General features: G+C 36.9%; 1 protein-coding gene across 1 annotated transcript; it reads right to left on the bottom strand.

Moving 5' to 3' along the window:
• Positions 1-993: 993 nt before the first annotated feature.
• rasef (RAS and EF-hand domain containing) lies at positions 994-20,603 on the bottom strand. Its single transcript, XM_083553967.1, has 17 exons — positions 20,044-20,603; positions 17,376-17,522; positions 16,361-16,451; positions 14,230-14,325; positions 13,814-13,891; positions 12,814-12,929; positions 10,479-10,547; positions 10,227-10,308; positions 9,934-10,004; positions 7,045-7,318; positions 6,286-6,417; positions 5,458-5,605; positions 4,809-4,890; positions 4,454-4,568; positions 4,196-4,315; positions 3,963-4,039; positions 994-3,179 (listed from the first exon to the last, which is right to left on the bottom strand). The coding sequence occupies exons 1-17, from the start codon at positions 20,397-20,399 to the stop codon at positions 3,074-3,076; spliced, it is 2,160 nt and encodes a 719-aa protein (XP_083410093.1). The 5' UTR covers positions 20,400-20,603; the 3' UTR covers positions 994-3,073.
• Positions 20,604-22,445: the final 1,842 nt, after the last annotated feature.

Below are 22,445 nucleotides of genomic sequence, written 5' to 3'. Positions count from 1 at the left end.
TAAAAATTCTAAAATATTTAAATATTCACAACTTTTAACTTGTTGTGTAAAGTGAACTCGTAAGTCACAAACCGAACATTTCATTTGTTTAAAAATTCGATGGGAATTTGCTAAAAGTTGAAGTAAAAGGCTGATTCATTTTGGTTTCTCAAACTTTTTTTAAATGCTTAAAAATGCACACTTCAGTGTCCCAAACTGCTATTCATTAACATTTTATTCCTTTGTTTGTGTCACTGTTATAATGATGCAGGTCAAATAAATAGACTTGCAAGTAAAGCAACACCTTTCCCTTATGATTATTTATGAATCACACAGTGCGATCAATGAAAATATGCAACTTTGGAAAACATCTTTACTGTGTTGGTATATGCAAATTAGGTTATATTTATGTTTGTTTGTTTCAGCAAAAGTTGTTTTACCCTGATTTGCAAGATGTGTTGAAAAGACAAAGTTTTTATTTTTCTTTGCATGGCTAACAAAACTCTTTGACATGTTTTTAGTTTGGTCTTTTATTTGGTCAGTTCTACAAATGCAACTCTGGGAATATAAGATAAAAAAAAAGCCCAGTTTGTGGAACACTGGGACTCCAAGCCTTATGAAGTTTGTAATGTCAATTGTTTCTATGTTCATTTACGGATTGTTTTATATGTTAGAATTGCCACAATAAAATTCCCAAATTGAAGCATTACACTGTATTATTGCTTGCTGATTAGGTATCCCTGTTATACCACAGATGTCCACCCTAAACATTCTGGAATGACATTTGTGTTTAATTGGTCTCTTTAAATAGATGCCAGTTGTTTTTAACTGGTTTCTCGCTTACTCACAACTAGTTTATGAGTAACTTGAACATTTGACAGTTAATTTCTCACAACCTAGCTAATGAATTCAAAATACATTGAAATTTGAACACATTATAAAAGGCAATGGTTAAATTTCCTTTATTACAAAAGTTATTGGATGATTACAATTATATAAAATAAAATTATAACATTTGGATTGGAACATCTTTTATAAACATCTTTTTATAATCATTTAATAATACCATTACTTCACAATATATGCATTTCATAATGTATAAGTAACAAAACATTGTATCGATTATTGCATATTTTAAAGGTGCACAGTATATTAAATATGTTGAATATACAATAATTTATAATATACTCTATATGATAAAGTTAAATTTCATTAGCAAAAAAATGCAAGACAGTCTAAGCAGAGCATTGGGATTACATGATGGCGAGGAAGAATAAATAGGTTAAACAATGTTACGTTGGCTGCCATTCGGTTTGAAAACGTTTCTCTAAAGAAAAAACCTCACATTTGCTTCTAACTTGGCTGACACTGAATGTGCAGTGGCAGTGCCTTCTTTAAAGTAGTAAAACCGGTCAAGTATTCTGCAAAATATTGCAGGAAATCTTCAGTAGGTAATCAATACAATACATAAAATGTGCATACTATGATATATAGTGTATAGATTCTTAACAAAGTCCTGTTTTAAAAACTGTACACATTCTCTGAACCTGAAGAAATAATGTCTATATAACATTAAACCATCATCCAGAATACAATAAATCCCACTTTCTGTGAGTTTGTGTCTTCGATAAATTGTACAAGGAAGCTGGATTTAAAAATTACCTCAAAAACTCATTATGGTACAGTGTTGCTACCTGTTCATATGAATCGTACACAGATTCATATAATGTTGCTTTGTATGAAAAGCAATAACATATTAATATGTCCTACAATTCTAAAATTGTGGCTAAAATTATATCTATATCCGTTAATCAAGGTTACATGCGAGCATTGTTAGGATGAGAGCGTTATGTCAAAATATAATATAAATACAGAAATGAATCATTACATCTATATTTTAGAAAATATAAGTAAAGACTGTCGACTCACTAAAATTTAAATAATAAGATTTACATTTCATATAACTCCATAATATGCAATATATATATATATGTGTCCTAATTTTTTACTAAATAATAAACAAAATAACATATAACAAATAAACAACAACAACAAAATCAAAATCCACATTTTCAGATACAAATGTCCTAAAAGTCCTAAGTCCTGATATTCCATGCCTATCATTTAATATAATGAAAGGATAACTCATTATACTCCTAAATATTCTTGCACGATTTGAATCTTTTTCTTAGGTTTTTTTTTTCATTTTTTTACAAAACTTTTTTAGCCACTAAATTATTAAAGGTTTGCATAGTTCATTAACCCGATTTTCTAATGTCAAAGAATGCCAAGGAAGGATTGTGTTTTTTTCAAATGTGCAAAAGTGTATGTCGTGTCTGTTCAGTGTGCTTGCATTAATAAACCAAAGTGGAAAATGCAGTGTACTGTACATGCAAGTGAATTACTGAACCTGAAAGTCGATTCAGGAAGTAACTGTAAAATGACATCAAGTTAGCTTAATGGCTAAGTCTGATTTCATCTATGTTTTTGTGGCTCCAACCAATCAGAGAGCAACTCAAAATTGAAAGCTATTGTTTTCACAGTAAAGTTTTTTACTTTATTTATAAAACACTATAACTATAAGGAATATTTCTAAACTCAATTATTTTTTGCTCTTACTGACAGTTTTTCACATTCATTTTTTTATATACGTTCTGATATACTTTATGTAGTTTCCAGGTGTCTGTTCGAGATAAGAAATATTTTTTATTTCATAAATAAAAATAGTGAAATCTATCCCTACTTTGTCACATTACTTACAAAAATTTATTTTTTTGTAAATAACTCACAACATGCATACCAGTCCATTGCAAACGACCTGTTAGAAAATGCCAAGAGAAAAGTTGGACCCTCATGGAACTCCATTATTATCCCAACTCACATTATTGTGCACTTCTTCAGTTATGCCAGAACAGAGTTAATATTTGATATGGAGCACACATAGTGTAAAACATGAGACTCTTCAAAGTTCGAGGTAGGCTGCAATACAGATGTGCATAGAAATGCATATTGGTCTCCAACAGACAGATGCCATCTTTCTGAAACAAGCATTTTAAATCACAATGCATGATAAAAAATAAAAAAAAAACATGCATTATGGCCTGCAGCACACTGAGCTGGAGATCTTTGAGCTGGGGCTCCCAGATAGACTTGGCCCTAATGTTGTATGTTTGCGTTCCTGTGCATGTTTGATGACCTCGCTGTGAAAAAAAGAAAAGAAAAACATTATGATGTGACAGTTATTGATTTATGTGAGAAATTACTACCCACCCTCTTCTGCATACATCATCTTAGAGAAGAACAACCTTACGCCTTGCTAATAATCTCACTCACCAAAAGAACAAGGCCAAATTTGCTGGCCAGGATTCAAACTTATACACTTTGGTGTTGTGACAGTCAGGAGAAGTGACACTTTGACATTTCATATATACTATATTTAGTTCTTTCATAAATTAAAATTTCAGTTTTCCTTTTGCACAGGTACAGTTCTAGCATTAGTTACCCCTAAAAGTTTAAATGGATTAACTGGGAACAGTATGTAATTTTGCAATAATATATTATTCAATATAATTAATACAACATATAATTGTGTAATAATAGCATCTAAATATTGCTGTTGATAGAAAGGGGCATTTTTGGTCTGTAACCAAAACATATTGTTGAAAATTGATCCAAACCCTGATGACTATGTAAAAAAAAAAAAACAGAAACAAAAAAAAAAAACAACGACACAAGGCAGCACAATGAGTCACTGTGCATTTGTGTTGTCTGCTTAAACTGTCTAGACACGGTTTAAGCAGATCTGCTGCCCTCGTGTGTTGAAACTACTTTATTACAGTGTCTCCAGTTTGCTCTGTAAACACAAGGAGTTTGTTTTGCTATAATGTACATGAAAGTATTTAGGATATGCTGATCTAGGTTTTATCTTGGGGGTTTAAGCATGGCAGATATCTAACTTTATTCCTGTGCTACGAGAGACTCACCGTGCTAAATGAAGCACTGCCTCGATGATATTCGAGCCATCCTTTGCACTTGTCTCACAGAAGAGGGAGCTGTAAGTCTGTCAAGAAACACACACATACACCACTTTGTACCTCAAACTCTGGCATTTTGTTACAGATTTTACCCTGGTAAACATTCCTTTAATGGGACAAACACTCTATACACATACACACTTAAGTATATGAGTTAGGCATGTCATAGTGAGTCCCCTTACCCTGCCCAGTTTCTCTCCCAGGCTGGTTGAGATGCAAGTGACGTCATTCTTTACAGCCTGTTGCCGCAGATCTGTCTTATTTCCTACCAGCATTATGGGGATTTTATATTGGGACACATCCTGAAAACGAGGGGAGCTTATGTAAACACCTAATGTACACTTTATTCGTCATATTCAAATGAGATCGCTATTGAACCTTCTTGCTGATCGTTAAAAATGCCAAGAGATTCATTAAAGGTGATAAAAGATCAGAAATACCTCTATGGTGTCGACCCATTCTCGCACATTTAGAAAGCTCCTCTCGCAGGTCACATCGTAAAGCAGGAGAACGCCGTCAGCCCGCCTGAAGTACGATTTTGCAATGCTTTTGAACCTGTCGAGTAGAAACCATACTTACCAGTGTAAACAAACAATGTTTAAGGTAATAATGATGCTAAAGATTCTGTCCAGAATGTGTTTCGCTTCAGGGTTTTGACTACAAATGGGTTTAAGCACGCTAGGACTGTTTACTATGGAATATTTTGGGCTCCAATGTGAGGGGTTGGGAGTAAGGTGGATTATTTTTGGTGGTTTAGAGATTGATTATTTTCATGACCATGCTTTAGCTTCTCACCTCTCCTGACCTGCAGTGTCCCAAAGCTGCAGCACTGTCGGCACTCCGTCTACGACAAGAGTCTTCATTTGGAAATCAACACCTTAACAAGAACAAACACAGCCGGCATTTGGTATCTGATCCTTATTTATTAACTTGTTACAAAGACACATGTAAATATTAGGCAGCATACAGTATATGGAAAGCATGAAAAATGGGCAAGCACACCAAGCACACTGCTTCACTGTGTTTGCAGTGGCCACTTTCAGCAAAATAATGCACCCTGTCTAACTGGAAAAATAGTTCTGGAAATGTGTGAGTAAAAATGAGCTCAAAATGTTAACGTGGCCCCCAAGTTCTCTATCAAATCGAGTATATCCGGGATGCACTGGGCCGTACGATGAAGGTCCTACCTCACAACTTACAGGTCGTACAGGACTTACAGGACAGATGCTTGGTGCCAGATACCACATCATGTTTTTAGAGGTCTTTTAAAGGCTCAGAGCTGTTTCAGGTGATTTTAATATTATGGCTAATCAGTGTATGTGTAAATATATAAACATTTCTGAACCTTATACTCTGTCTTCCATTTTAATTTCAATAAATAAAAGTGTTTTTTTTTTTTTTCTTTTTTTTTACATCTTGTTAAAAAACACTCAGTAGCACTTACCCAGGGTGGTGCTGGTGATGCCTTTAAACTCATTTTTACAGAGACGTAGGAGGAAGCTGGACTTGCCCACCGCGGCATCACCCGCTAACACAATCTTATACGTTTTCGCCGATGCGTGAGCTGTCACCACCGTCTCGTTCTTCAGTTTCTGTAGGAAAACGTTTAAACTTACTTTTTTGTTTAACATGTTTCATCTGGGAAGGTTTGTACTTTATTAAACAGTACAGAAAATAAAAAAATAGGGTTTACAGCGCTAGTCTGGTGTAAGAAATGAAACACTTAGGGGCATGCTCAGACAGGAAAATAATGCACAATATGAGTCAACCTGTATTTCCTCATATCCCTTGCCAAAGCTAACAATTTTATATTCCGTTTATTCATTTATAAATTATATTTAATGTTGTGGAACATCCAAGCTAGTTCCTGCTGTCGTTAATAACAGTTATCAACGGTCATTTATTCACTAACCTCTGTTTCTCATCTCTTGGTCTTAATGATAAAAAAACCTGTAGGCAGCTTGCCATGTTACCAAGAAATCTCAAAATTTGTTGTTACTAGAGATATGGTAACATATTACAATGAGCACATTATTAAAATGCTGTGATTTTCTTCCGTCCAATCAGCATCCAGAATAGAGGTATAACCCTTGCTATTTTTTATTTCTTAGCCCCAGAATTCCACCTACACTGAATTCTGACTGTGTACGTTTTCCCTCACATTTTATAGCTGAATGCATTGCTTGTCTGCTTATTTAAGATTTATGTTTAATCTTGAGTGTTATGATTTAAGTGTTTAAAGTTTAAAGTGTCACTGTAATCTCACTCGTACCTCGCTGAAGATTGGTGAAAGGCTCTTCTTCCCTGGAGCTGTGATGTCTTTTACGTCGAGCGAATTTAAAGTCATGTTCATGACAGACTCGCTGTCTGATTCGCACTGTGGCTCGTCTCGGACTTCTGGCACCTTGGAACACCAGCACACACAAACACATGGATTTAGTTCTGCAACATTTAGTTCTGTTCATGAAAGAACAAAACTAAATTCTCAGCAATAATGTGCTTGTACGTGAACACAAGCGCAACAGTGCTACAAGTTGTTCTCTAACAAACACATTTAAAAGTGTTGTTCGAGATACACTGCATGTAAACATTGCTTTTTCAGTTTTTCGGCTTTTTTGCCTCACATGAACAAGAAGAACAAAACTTGTATCAGCATGACAGTGCCCCTGAGCACAAAGCCAGCTCCATAAAGATAAAGTTTACATTGGTGTGAGAGGAAGATCCTGAGTGGCCTGCAATAGAGCTTTGACCTCAATCCTTTTGAAAACCTTTGGGATGAATTGGAACGCTGACTGCACCCCAGGCTTCCTCACCCTACATCAGTACCTTACTTCACTAACACCCTTGTGGCTGAATGAGCACAAATCTCCACACTCCAAAATCTAGTGCAACGTCTTCCAAGAAGAGTGACGGTTATTATAGCAGCAAATGTGGAATTGGATGTTCAAACTTTTGTCCATATGTGTCAAATCGTATCAGTAATAATAGGCCATTGTAGTGCAAACATGTCCATATGTGTGTAATCTCCCACCTCCGTATCTGAGGTGTCTCCCGAGCAGCTGAAGGCAGCTGTGTTTGGGGTGCTTCGACCTGTGCTCCCCTGCTCAGAGTTGTAGCCATTGTTGGAGCGCAGAGTAGACAAGCCACTGTCTATGTAGCTTTCGTCTAGGCTGTCCACCTCACAGCTGCTCCGCCTGCGCATGGGATCGCAAAGCGCCAGAGCATAAGAATCACTGCTCTGGGTTTGCAGGCACTCAGCTATTCGCAGCTGGTCGTATTCATCATCCGTGTAGGCCTTACAGCACCTGCAGAGCCAGTAATATTATACATGTTATCATTTCTATATTGGAGACTGTAAGGTGTTGGCGGGGGACAGTGTAGCTAGACAGCATCGAATGGTGGTCTGTAGGATGGTTTTGGAGGCGAAGAAGAAGAGGAGGAAAGTAAGGTTTGAAAGAAGAATAAGATGGTGGAAACTGAAGGAGGAAGAGTGTAGTGTGAGGTTCAGGGAAGAGGTCAGACAGGGGCTTGGTGGTGGTGAAGAGGTGCCGGATGATTGGGCAACTACCGCAGGAGTGATGAGGGAGGCAGCTAGAAAAGTACTTGGTGTGACATCTGGAAATAGAAAGCAAGACAAGGAGACGTGGTGGTGGAATGAGGAAGTGCAGGAGAGCATTAGGGGAAAGAGATTGGCAAAACAGAAGTGGGATCGACAGAGTGATGAGAAAAGTAGGCAGGAGTACAAGGAGATGCGGCAGCAGGTTAAAAGGGATGTGGCGAAAGCCAAGGAAAAGGCATATGAGGAACTGTATAAGAGGTTGGACACTAAGGAAGGAGAAAAGGATTTATACCGATTGGCCAAGCAGAGGGACCGAGCTGGGAAGGATGTACTGCAAGTTAGAGCAATAAAGGATGGAGAGGGAAATGTGTTGACTAGTGAGGAGAGTGTGTTGAGAAGATGGAGGGAGTATTTTGAGCAGCTGATGAATGAGGAAAATCAGAGAGAGAGAAGGTTGGAGGATGTGGAGTTGGTGAAGCAGGATGTAGATAGGATTAGTAAGGAGGAAGTGAGAGCAGCGATTAAGAGGATGAAGAATGGAAAGTCGGTTGGACCAGATGACATACCGGTAGAAGCGTGGAGATGTTTAGGAGAGATGGCAGTGGAGTTTTTAACCAGATTGTTTAACAGGATTCTGGAAGGGGAGAGGATGCCTGAGGAATGGAGAAGGAGTGTGCTGGTACCGATCTTTAAGCATAAGGGAGATGTGCAAACCTGCAGTAACTACAGGGGAATTAAGTTGATCAGTCACACCATGAAGTTATGGGAAAGAGTAGTGGAAGCCAGGCTGAGAGAAGAGGTGACCATCTGTGAGCAACAGTATGGTTTCATGCCGAGGAAGAGCACCACAGATGCCTTATTTGCTTTGAGGATGTTGATGGAGAAGTATAGAGAAGGACAGAAGGAGCTGCATTGTGTATTTGTGGATTTAGAGAAAGCGTACGACAGGGTGCCGAGAGAGGAGTTGTGGTATTGTATGAGGAAGTCAGGTGTGTCAGAGAAGTATTTGAGGGTGGTGCAGGACATGTATGAGGACAGTGTGACGGCAGTAAAGTGTGCAGTAGGTACGACAGACTGGTTCAGGGTGAAGGTTGGACTACATCAAGGATCGGCCCTGAGCCCTTTCCTGTTTGCAGTGGTGATGGACAGGTTGACGGACGAGGTCAGACAGGAGTCTCCCTGGACTATGATGTTTGCAGATGATATTGTGATTTGTGGTGAGAGTAGAGAGCAGGTTGAGAAGAGCCTGGAGAGGTGGAGATATGCGCTGGAGAGAAGGGGAATGAAAGTCAGTAGGAGTAAGACAGAGTACATGTGTGTGAATGAGAGGGAGGGCAGTGGAGTGATGCGGTTGCAGGGTGAAGAGGTGAAGAAGGTGGAGGAGTTCAGGTACCTGGGGTCAACAGTGCAAAGTAATGGAGAGTGTGTTAGGGAAGTAAAGAAAAGAGTGCAGGCAGGGTGGAGTGGGTGGAGAAGAGTGACAGGAGTGATTTGTGATAGAAGAGTATCTGCAAGAATGAAAGGGAAAGTTTATAGGACTGTGGTGAGACCTGCGATGTTGTATGGATTAGAGACAGTGGCATTGAGTAAAAGACAGGAGGTGGAGCTGGAGGTAGCAGAGCTGAAGATGTTGAGGTTTTCGTTGGGAGTGACGAGGATGGACAAGATTAGAAATGAGTTTATTAGAGGGACAGCACATGTAGGATGTTGTGGTGACAAGGTGAGGGAGGCGAGATTGAGATGGTTTGGACATGTGCAGAGAAGGGACATGAATTATATTGGTAGAAAAATGCTGAAGATGGAGCCACCAGGTAGGAGGAAAAGAGGAAGGCCAAGGAGGAGGTTCATGGATGTGGTGAGGGAAGACATGCAGGTAGTTGGTGTAAAAGAGGCAGATATAGAGGACAGGGTGGTATGGAGACGGATGATCCGCTGTGGCGACCCCTAATGGGAGCAGCCGAAAGAAAAAGAAGAAGAAGATCATTTCTATATTGATGATGATTTATACCATTACTGACGTGGGTTTTCTGTTTATAGCTGGTTACTCCAGTGTTAACACATAAAATCGGTTGGTAAAATAATAACTGTCAATAGTATAACAGCATATAACTTGTCTCATGGATGTTTTGTAACTATAAATGGATATAAAAAAACATGTTGTGGCATATTTAAAAACAAAAAGAACAATCAACTTGTGTTGTGGTGGTAAGAGTAACTATAAATTTGCTATTTAAAGTGACAAAGTACCACGATTTTATTATTTCAGTGTAACTTAGATATTTACATGTTTTTGTACAGTGTATACTCCCATATAACATTTTATATACCAATTCACAGATAAAAATCACACTCTGGACATACCTTTCAAAATATGGAGTGCTTGTGCCTTTCGTCCTGTCGATGGTATTTGCAGGAGACAGTCCACTAACTCTCTGCAAACATAATTAATTTGAAAAAATTTTGACATTTGACACACACACACACAAACACTCATTACACCTTCAACTTGCTGTCACGCTAATCCCAACCTTCTTAGCGAGATTAGGACAGACCACTGTTCATTTAAAATCTTAATCCATCTTCAAACTTACTTTAGTTTCTGTTTAGGCACAACCTTGTGTACAGAGATCAAATGATCGTGTTCAAGCATTTACCTGAATCTTGTTTTTGCTCTGGCTGTTCTCCAGAGTCATACGCAGACCATCATTGGTGTCGTGAAGCTTTCTGTTTGCTAATCTAGCGGCCAGAAAAAAAATAAATAAATAAATTGCACCTTATATTCCATACTTGAACAAACTATAAAATCCTTCCCTTTGTTTTTTTATTATGTAATTATAAATTATTGTGTAATTTTATTATGTAATTGGTTTTTATTTTGGTTTTATTATGTTCTTATTTGTACTTACTGAAGAATCTCAATCTGCCTCTCCAGGCTTTCCCTCCCCTCAGAAAAAGACCTCATTAGGGCTTCATCGCTGTTAAAAGATATAGTAATAATAATTGTCATTAGTAGATTATGAATGATCATGTAATACTGGCATCACTACTTTATTTGTTACCCAAACCACATTCAATATTTAGATAGAATTGCAGCTAATATTTGAATAATAAAATTGCAACAAGAATAAAGAATTTTACACCTCAAGGAATACATCAGCGTTTTCAAATCTTTAATATCTAATCCCCATCGACTGCATGAGTAACTTAGGTTTAATAACCACGAACAGGAATTTTTTACACTTTTCCATGTACTGAGAAAATAAAGGAAAATCGGTTTGCTTGAAAGTCTGATTGGAGGTTTACTAAACTTTTACATGGGAACCACATTATGAAGTGCTTGATGTGTATAATTTGCCTTTTGAGTAATTTTTTTTTTTAGAAGGAAGAGTACGGTTAACACAGAAGTTTCCATCTGACTGCAGATTAACAAAACCTTCAGGAAACAGGAAGTAACGAGAATGACCCTTTGGTCTGTTACGCCAGTTCTGGAAAGTGACATTAAACTACATAAGTATGCATATGTATGTCTCGGCCACAGAATATCATATATTGCAATAGAAAGTATATATAAAAGAAATCTCGAAAGTAAAAAAAAAAAAAAGATGAAAATAAGAAAATCTCAATTCCAAAAAGCTCTAATTACAAACTGAATTCATTAGGCTTACGAATATTTTTCCTACAGCATGCAATTCTCCAATAACACTCACTGTGTGAGGAAACTATATTGAGCTAGCAAAGCTCATCTTTATCCAGACTGTTTATTCTACCATGTGTTTTTTGAATTGGCTTTTTACCAATGCGATCTTTGCTGGATGACAGCCTAGACAGGTACAAAATGTAAATAAAAACAGTTCCACATTGAACATGTTTTTTAAAACATGCAGGGTGTCCTGAAAGTCTCCAAACATAAGGAGAATAAATACCTTTTAGCCAAAATCCTAATTAGTTTCGCATGCAGAATTTAAGAATGCCTTTAAAAAAAAAATCCACAGAGAGCCAGGAAAAATCTTTTAAATAACCACAATCAGTGTGCACAAGATGTGCTAAGAGATAAATCTATACCCAATTTTCTATTGGGATGAATAAAGTATCTATCTATCTATCTATCTATCTATCTATCTATCTATCTATCTATCTATCTATCTATCTGTCTGTCTGTCTGTCTGTCTGTCTGTCTGTCTGTCTGTCTGTCTGTCTGTCTGTCTGTCTGCAATAGTATAATAAAAAATTTTTGGCTAAAACATGACTTTTCATCATGAGATTTTCATTTTCATCAGGTTTAAAGTAAACATCTAAATCTTTGCCCAACTTAAATGCAAATACACTACAGTCGCTGTAAAAACACTGCACTATTCCATAAAGAGTGAACAGCAAGAACGTCAGATCCACTGAAGCGAGCATTTAAAAAGGTTTCGGACTTAGTTGCTGAGCAACAAGGCCACCAAATTCTTCATGTGTGTGGCGTCACTCCAGGATATCCTGCTCTTATGATGCTAGAAGAGCAAACAGCAGTGGGAGTGGCCAGACCCTGATAATGCGCAAAAGGATCAGTATCTTTACGTGTGTGTGTGTGTGTGTGTGTGTGTGTGTGTGTGTGTGTGTGTGTGTGTGTGTGTGTGTGTGTGTGACTCATTAAAATTCGTCCATCCCTGAGAGTTTACCTAAGGACTAGTACTTCCATAGTAACAAAACCACACCCTTACACTCTCCTCTAACAACTGTTCATGGTTTATTTAATTATTATTATTTTTGTTTTTACAAAAATATATATGTATTTCATGTCAGTAACTTCATGTATTACCTTCTGTACCTACACTGTAATATGCATATAAACCTTCCTTTTTATGCAACTATCTAATGGTGTGCAAATAAAAGTTCATAGCTTCATGTTCAAATCCAATATTATAAATCCACAGTTGTGAAAAATGCTTATTTGAGATTTAGTCAGTTTGGCAATTGTTCTATGACATCTGTCATCAAAACCGCATCTCCCCTCACAGAGCTACTGCTCACCAAATAATGTTTGGTTTTTGAATCATTCTATGGAGATAGTTGTGTTTGAAAACACCAAGAGAAATCATTGTGAAACACCATGTTGCGCTGAAAATCGTGCCACGCTCTGGCACTGAGGCCCATTTTTCCCCCTTACTGATGTTTGATATGAAGATTTACTGAAGCTTTTGACCTGAATCGATCAATTATAACTAATAGTCACTGAATTAATAGCTATATCACAATCACCGTTCAAGATTGATGCTCTGGTCAGTAAGATCACTCTTGGCGGAGTCCAGCTCACTCTGTAGAATTGCTATACTGGTCTGTGACTCCAGCAGTTCTTGCTTCAGCTTTTGGTTTTGCTGTAAAAGATACACACAAAAAAACCTTTAAATAACTGAATCAATGTATTAAAATTCTTTTCACAGTACAAGTAAGGAATAAAAGTGTTATTTGGAAATACTCAACATCCGCAGCCTGATAGGACATGAAGACGTTCTCAAAATTTGTTAATTTCCTATAACATAGACAGCCATTTATGGAAGATTCCTTCTCCAGGAGCAAAACAATAAGTGAAGACTGTATAATGGACTATCCAGTCAGATTTTGTTTTAGATGTAATAGTAATGTTTGAATTAATTCGGACTGTCATGTTTTTAACCTTCATGAAAATCTGTAAGTCCAGACGTGTGCTCGCAAACAACCTGATATAAAAGTTCATTTTCTCTAAATTGGCCAATAAAATGATGTGATTTCAATCATATTGTCTGTCAGGTTTAATGAATGTAAATTTCTGTGAACAAACCAAAACCATGCAAGAACATTAAATATGGATTTTTCACGATTGCAGTGTCCAAATGTATTCAGTTCCTAATCAGTTCCTAATCAGAGCAGCTGAACAACTAGAACATGCTGTAAGAAACTGTGGATTAAGACCTGGTGTGATCTGGAAAGGCCACACCACTGCGACAGGGAAACTGAATGAGCCAAAACACAAAGGAAAGCACTCATGCCTGGTATCAGGTTTACACTCAGCCCTAGAAACTATGCAAATTATATGGTGGGAAATTGAGTGGATTAAAATGGAGCCAACATCAGATAAAAAGGGTCCCAAAGAATTTTCTATGGGTGGTCACTTCACTGGAGTAAAGACGTTTTCACCAAAGGTAATTAGACAAGGTAAGTCTCTGTGGGAAGTACAATGATTTCCACCATCTGTCCAAGTAAATAAATAACCATAACATACCAGGGTCAGCTCATTATTCTTTCGCTTCAGTATAACGTTTTCTTGTTTGAGGCTGGTGCTCTTGTTCTTGTCTTCAACCTGTGAAAGAGATCAAACTTCAGCCTGTGTTTTTTTTTTTTTTTTTTTTTTGTGACAGTCTATATAGCATTCCAGTAGTCACTTAAAATTCTGATATATTTCAAATAAAAAGCTGCTTGTCTGAAATGCTAATTAAATATCTCCTTGCAGAAACTTAGCAACTACACGTTTTTATGTAGACCACCTGCCAAGTCACTATAGAAACAATAATATATTAGCATAAACACGCTAAGGTATTTTTAATCAAAAATTTAAATTAATCAACATTTTTTGACCAGTCAGATTCGAGCAGTCAACACTGCCGGAGTATAAACAGAATTTAAGAAACGAACGCTCACCATCTGGAGGGTGAGGACCTTCTGGTGTAACTCACTCAGCTGAGCTTCGTACTGGTCTTTCACAATGCTTAGTGCGGCCTCTGCCTTCTTAGATTCCTGAAAGATATGTAAAATGTAAAGAAACAGAATAGAGTCACTGTGAGGAATCAGCGTTAGCACATTTTCCACAAACAAATATGGCACTATATTGGAACTGGGTGGCTGTAATGGAGTAGGGTTTCTTCAAACTAAAATGTTTGTCCTGATCTGTTCCCATGAATATCGTGAGAAGGCCATTGCTGATGTAAATAAATAAAGGAAATAAAGTATCTCACAAAGGTTGTTACCCCTGAAATTTAGCAACCATTTTAATATATCTTCTTAAAGGACAATACTACAGAAGTGAAACTTTGGTATATTTTAGAGTAGTCAATGTGCAGCTTGTATAGCAGTATACATTTACTATCGTCTAAAAATAATTCAACATACAGCCATTATTGTCAAAAAGCTGGCAACAAAAGTGAGTACACAAGTGATAACAGCTGTACGCTGTTTAACCGTGCAAAGCCGCATGTCCTAATAATCATGTTCATGTTTTTGTCTGCTCTACAGGACCATACAAATGTGTGTCTCTTGTATTAGAGCAGTTAAAATTCAGTGCTTTGAGTTCAATGCTCTCATACTGACCACTGGATGTTCAACATCTCATTGCAGAGACTCTCTGAGGATTTGAGAATTGAAATTGTTGCTCTCCACAAAGATGGCCGAGGTTATAAGAAGATCAGTAACACAATGAAACTGAATTTCTAACATTATATCCTCCAGTTCTTTAAATTCTCTTGTTCCTTAGCCTATTTATCAAAATATCCACAATCACTATAAAAGTTAAATGATAAGCAAAGATCAAATATTTTGATTAATAGGATCATTAGGAACAATTAGTGTTGCCTGTGTCTACAAATGCACACCATCAAGCCAATCAGAATCAGTTAAATTCAAGCCCCAAGTGTTTTGATTCCTTACCAACACACACATATTGTGATTTAAAACTAAAAGTGGATGAATATCTGTTCAAACCGTATTGATGCCTTATTTAAAAACATACATTTTGGAAAATGTTTGACCTAATCTGTTCCTATGTAAATCATGTAAAGGAAATTGCTGATGTAAAAAAAAGAGAGAAAGAAAAATACGTGGAACATGTTTTCATCTGTAATACATTTGCATAAATCTATCTTGAAGTTCTGGGAAAATAAAAAAATACTTGCACTGCTGGAACACGGCTCATGATATAAATAATCACGTTATCAGCTGTTTGTTTGAACTTTTCTTTCCCATGATGAACTGTACTCGATGTTACTTGTTCACGCTAACGCATGTAATACATTTGAAAAGATATCAAATAAATAAAAGTCCACTTGTTGAAAGTATTGCCACCCACCAGACACTCATTGTTTTGTTGAATGATGCAATAAACACACACTGTTTCAAACTAACAGACCATCAGGTACTGTACAGTGATAAGTAACTTAGAAATAAACGTGGGTCAGCTGGTAAATGATGGACCAGGAACAAGATTAGAAACAAGGTTAAGGACGCGAGGAGACCCGAAATTACCCAGACTTCTCAGCCTTGAAAACTGCTACGCCGTAGATAAATAAAGCTCTGGAGCTCATCCAGAAGACTCACATGACAGAAGTGTTTACCTTACCACAGCAGCGTGAATACACCTGTGCTCATTGAGCTGTTATGTTGCGTTATTTAAAATGCCAAAAACAGGATCCCATAGAAACAACACAAACAGTATCACATTATAAAGTTCCACATATCATTGTAAATACACAGATCATGGGCAGGATCATTACATAGATAAAATGTTTACCTATTTAAAATGCTATTCTAATATCAAATGTCTTGCTTTGGCTAATATACACAAATTATGCACAGATAAACGTTCAGTATCGGGGTTTAATCAGAGTCTGTGTTCTCGGTTTATGATAGTAGGTTTTGTGCATAGGAAAGCTAGAGCATTTTCTAATCTCAGGAAGAACAACTCTGAGCTTCTTGTCTTCATTTTTGAACAAAGTGCAACACCTAAACCTAAACACAGTAAAAGCTGGGTTTTTAGAAGTGATGGAGATGCTAAACTGACCTCCACACGTGTGTTTCTCTCAGCTGCCTGAATGCGCTGGTCCATTTCCTCTTCCATCGCACTCAGCTGAATGGCAGTCTGGTCCTGAGCCCTGCAAACACACAGTGTTTCACAGTGCTGTTGAATTCTCAAATCTGATTGGTCAGAAGGTGTTGATTAAAGTTCTATATAACAGCTACTCTGCTCAAAGCAGGCAACTGCATTCATGTTCATGCAAGTCATGCGGTAGTCATAAGAAAACATGAACTGTTTAATATGTTTAAGCTTAGAAGAATTTTATTGAACATTCATTATAGGAGTCTCCAGTTTCAGGTCTAAGACACTGGAGGTCAATAAATTCTGATACAAAATGTCTGATACAAAAGATCTTCATGACGTTGTGTATTCTTGCATGGTTGGCAGTACAATGTTATATCGCCGATTTTGTGAAATATAAAAAGGATAATGCATAAATAGATGTCACGCAATTTAAAGCCTCGATGGAGTGCATTGTGAGGATTATTCTGCTTATATCATGTTCATTTTGCCAGCGAACTAAAAACAAGTTAAAGAATAAATTATAAGATTAATATTCATTTGTCTGTATTTGCACTAATAATGAAGCTGTTGGTGTTAATTCTATGTGCTGTTTTTCCATTATTTCACTCATTTTAACATTATATTCTCCAGTTCTTAACATATTATCTCATTTATCAAAATTTCCACACTCACCAAAAGAGAAAAATAATAAGCAAATATCAAACCTATGTTTATAAATGCACACCAAATGCAGCCAATCAGGAGCAGCTATTCAGGCAGCCCATGGTAGGTGAGTTTAAAAGTGTTTTATTACTTACAAAAACACAGTTCATGTGAAGTTAAACTCTCTTGCAGTGACATTACAGTTGATAGAAATCAGTCTATGAAATGTGTATTGTGGGGGAGTATATAATCCTGTTTGAGAAATATGTATCCTAATTGATCACTGTACACACATCACTGTACCACGATGGGCTTGACTGACACCTGTGTTTACCTTTTGACAGCCAGCGCCAGCCGCTCCATCTCTTTACTCTGGAGTTTCACCTCTTTGGTGAAGTTTAGAAGGACCTTTTCATACTGAGGAATCATTCTGCTTTCGGTCAGACCGATGTTATGGTACAGAGTCGAAACCTGATCAATCCTGAACAAAAACATAGATCGGAAAAAATGATTAATATGCATAAATATTAAATGACACGATTTCACTTTTACAGATAGCATAGTTTACATCAAATAGTTTATTAAAAATATGGGAGAAAAAATCATTTAAATTAACTAAAAAAATAATAATAATTATAACAAAAAAATCAACCCTAACGTACCAAGTCTTCCTGAAAATAATCAATTCATGAATAAGCCAAATATTAATTGGAGAAATATTATTACTTCCATTCTTATAGGTACTCGAATTAAAATAATAATCTGTAAATACACATATACATTTATTTAACTTTTAAATATCGTATTTGGTCATACGACAATTTTAAATGCTGTCATATTTAATCTGCTTTAATCAGAAATGAAGTCAATGTGTTTTAGAGTGTACCACACTGTATGTCCCAAACTAACCTTGAGAGGTTGCTTTATCAAACAAAAAAACACCATGACCTGTACATGAACTCTGTTCTGATACCTAACATTATCATTCCCTGTGTAGTTTTACTGTCCTCTATTTTCCACTGTCTTTATCTCTTACAGTTTTGCAGAAATTTTACTAGAACCACTGGAATACATAAACATGTGTGACCTAACTATTACGCATTTTTTCCAAGCCATAAACATGGTGGATAAACAGAGATAGTGTATAAAGAATGTTACCAAAATAGCTTTACGAAATAGCTACTGACTTCACATCATGAAAATGATTAAGTATTATATCATATATAATAAATAGGCGGATTTTCATCGTGGTTCAAGCGTCAAACAATGAATACAAAAGATTGTTACGTTTTCGACTGAGCAAATAAAGCTGAAGGTTGCGATAATAAAAGCGTTACATAATTAATACATCCATTTAAAGTACATGCTTGAGCAAAACATTTTTGAAAACAAACAACATACCAGAAGTGAAAATGTAAACATTTATCAATGGGAGTATTATGTATTTCGCTGGCTCAATTTACTGACTCGTTCAGCAAACAGGTCACGATGAGTTTACATACAGGCGTGTTTCAATGCAAGGAGGTTTTTTTTATAGCTTTATTACATAATTTACAATACCTATTCTCTGACCACTTTATATGTTTACTTTAGAATAAAAAAAAACAATGACAAATTAAACCTATTACTTTGAGGTCAGGAAAACTTGTAATTTAACTCATTACTATTAACAACTCATACGAAAATATTTTCACAAAATAATACTCTTTATATTAAACATCCACTGGATATTCCTTCCCATTAAATGCATTTAATAACCCATTAATGTCCATGCTGCTGGGTGTTGTTATAATGTACGGAGTCTACCTACTGTGAACTATACTGCATATTATAAAAATTTTTTTTGCCGGCATCGATATTCCTTGTGTCTGAAATACAGTGTTTATTTTACTGTATGAATGTTGAATAACCCCTGTACTTCCATTGATATCGATTAACCCAGATGAACATTTATCATAGTAAATAACACCCATATTGATTACTTAAGTCTTATAATGTTGAATAACAACTACACTGTTCAATGTTAAATAACCTGTTAAGATAACTCTGATAATGTTGAATAACACCTACGTGTGTGTAATGAACTCTTTTAATAATATATATTCAGTTCAAATAACTTTTAAATTGCTGAATAACACCTGCATGTGTTCAATGAACTCTAATAATGCTCAATAAACTGTTCATAATGATGTATAACATCTACTTTATACTTGTTTAATGACACTTAAAATGTTCAATATTGTTGCAATACCTTGTATAATGCTTAATATCCTGTTCAAGTAACCCTTATATTGCTGAATAACACCTACGTGTTTAATGAACTCTAATAACGCTGAATAAACTGTTCATAATGATGTATAACATCTACTTGTTTAATGACGCTTACAATGTTCAATACTGTTCCAATAACTTGTATAATGCTTAATATCCTGTTCGAATAACTCTTATATTGCTGAATAACACATTCACTTGTTTGGAGACACTTATAATCTTGGATCTTGTTCCAATAACTCTTATAATGCTAGATTACACCTATAAGTGTTTAATGAAATCTTATAATGTTGAACAACCTGTTCAAATGACTCATATAATGCGGAATAACACCGTCATTTGATTAGACACTTAAAATGTTGACAATTGTTCGTATCTATAGTGTTCAAGTAATCCTTATGATATTTAGTACAAATAGCTCTTAGTGTTAATTATTTAAAATAATGAACATGTACAGTGTTGGAGTAAAGTTTACTGTGTTCAGTTAACTTCTACTGGGTTTTATATCCCATTTTATATCTCATTATATGCTTTTTATAGCCATTGAGCTGAATTCAGAACAATGAAGGTGTGTTAGATGAACAGAATTCCTTTTTTTCCCAACAGGATTTTACCTACAGTATTAAATTACACCCTGATGAGTTGCAATTATTATTTATTCATAATAACATAAAGGGTAAATGGAACTAAATGTGATTTATAAACACTTTGCTGCAGGTGTTTGTCCTCACCGCGGGATGAACCTGCTGTGTTCCCCGAGCCGGTTCTTGAAGTCTTCCCAGGCCAGAGTGAAATCCTCCGCGCCGCTCGGCTCTTCCCCTCTCGACAGGCTGGACGCGGTCTGGAAGCCGCGGATGAACTCCTCCATGTTGATCGCTCCGTCCTGGTTCGCGTCTAGTTTTCTGAAGAGGTCGTCGATGTCCGCCGATCGCACGCACAGTCCTGAGCACATCCGCTCGAACTCGCCCTTCTCGATCACCCCCGAACCGTCCACGTCGCACTCGAGGAAGAGCGCGCGCAGTCGAGCCTCGTCGCACGCGCCGGACTCCATCCACAGCTCGTTCTCAACTTGTAGCCGAAATCCCATGCACAGGTCCTTTAAGACATACTCACTTCCCGGATTCGAAACTTAAATTGAGCTTTAGCTGTCAGAAAACGACTTTATAACAACTTTAAAAACAAAGATTCCTTTACGCTCCGAGCACACCCAACGCGCTCGCGACACCTCCTGCGTCTGCTCCGCGCAGCTCGAGCGCACACTCTTAACTGGCGCTATGTAAACAAGATGCATATCAAACCAACAGTGAGTCAAATGCAAAAACTTCTCAGGGACATGGTGCAACCCAGGGAGTCTGATTTAACAATAATACAATTAAAATATTTCAGGTGTTGAATTAAAATATCACTCACTCTGTTGTATTATTTTTATGCATTGATAAATTAAGCTCCCAATAATTCTGCATTCTTCATTATATATAAAATAAAGATATTTATAGTTAAATCATGTAAGTGGTAACTCAGTAGTTGAGGTCGTGAGTTCAAATCTCAGCATCAACAAGCTGCTATTGCAGGGCCCCTGAGCAAGGCCCTTGAACCTCAACTGTTTAGTTGTATAAACAATATAACCGTAAGATGCTCTGTATAAGGGTGTCTGCCAAATGTCTTGTGTAAAACTGGTCTATGATGCAAAAACAGGGCAGACACATTTATCCAGAGCAACTAACATTTATCTCAATCATACAACTGAGCAGCTATGGGTTAAGGGCCTTGCTCAGGGGCCCAGGGTGGGAAGTAATTTGACCACCTGACTTTCATATCCCTTCCCGTGGGCTCACCACCTGCAGGAGGGACCGTAAGGGACGGTGCTGTGAGGATTGGGCAGCAGTCGAAGGCGGGGGCCTGCTTAGACTGCTGCCCCCGCGACCCGAATTACGGATAAGCGGGAGAAAATGAATGAATGAATGAATGACTTTCATATCCAAAGGCCAATGCCTTAACCAATAAACTACCACCTCCTACCACTGTAAAAGTTAAGGCTAATATTGAAGATGTTCATTTAACAGCTGCCAGCTGTCTCAGATTACTGTCCACTGATTCCCCAATATTTTGTCTCGTACCTACATCGTTTCCTCCTGGTTCTCTGGTTTTCTTCTTCTGGCCAAAAGTTGAATATGTAAATATTTGTGTAAATATAATGAATACATTTATACTGATTTTAGAAAAAAACCCATATGATGCATCACAGAGGTCTATTTATGCACACATTCATATACTTAAATCTCTTTCCCTTTCTCTCTTTTCTTCCATAAATTCCATTAGCCCAATCAAAATGTGATATATCATATCTATCTATCTATCTATCTATCTATCTATCTATCTATCTATCTATCTATCTATCTATCTATCTATCTATAAGTTAGACAGAGAGAGAGAGAGAGAGAGAGAGAGAGAGAGCGAGAGCGAGAGAGAGAGAGAGAGAGAGAGACACCTGACTATACATCTATATAAGAAAACAGATAGATGGCATTTGTCAGAAACCCTTACTAAGAGCAACTTAAATTTGATCTTATTCATACAGCTGAGCAGCTATGGGGTTTAGGGCCATGCTCAGAGGCCAAGAAGTGGTAGATTGGTGTGGCTTTTATTTAAACACCTGACCTTTAGAGCCAAAAGACAATGCCTTAACTACTAAGCCACCACCTCCCCACTACAGTAGCTCTATTATGTGAGAGCTAAGTATATAACATTTAAATTGGCCGTTATCCTGATTAATTTTTACTACCTGTTATCTGATTGTTTATCAGAAACCCTACCAGTATATGGGCTGGGTCATGGAGTCTCTGCCTACCTGACTGAGACTGCGTTTACAGTCCAGTTCCTGCAGGTGTCGCTGTTTGTTTACAGTCTTACTTTTCTCAAAAACTGTACATTAAAAATGGCTTAAACAGTATACAATAGACAGTTTCACTCTGAACAAGAATCATTTAAATAAATGAGCAAACCTACAGAATAAAGGAAAATGTTTTATGCGTGTTTAAAAAATGCACCGGTTTATTTTTCTCAAAAACTGTACAGTAGAATGACTTGAGCATTAATACAGCGATAGGGTCACTCTGAGTAAATATCAATTAAA

This window comes from Silurus aristotelis, assembly GCF_946808225.1.
Source record: "Silurus aristotelis genome assembly, chromosome: 11".
NCBI classification, from domain to species: Eukaryota; Metazoa; Chordata; class Actinopteri; order Siluriformes; family Siluridae; genus Silurus; species Silurus aristotelis.
This window is presented reverse-complemented; position numbering and strand designations above follow the sequence as displayed.

What these genes read in the sequence shown, in the direction of transcription:
- rasef (XM_083553967.1), bottom strand. Translation starts at nt 20,399, where the DNA reads ATGGGATTTCGGCTACAAGTTGAGAACGAGCTGTGGATGGAGTCCGGC. An exon ending in CACAGCAGGTTCATCCCGCG is followed by an intron (nt 17,523 to 20,043) that starts GTGAGGACAAAC and finishes GTTTTTGTTCAG; the next exon opens with GATTGATCAGGTTTCGACTC. An exon ending in AATGGGTCGACACCATAGAG is followed by an intron (nt 4,316 to 4,453) that starts GTATTTCTGATC and finishes CCTCGTTTTCAG; the next exon opens with GATGTGTCCCAATATAAAAT.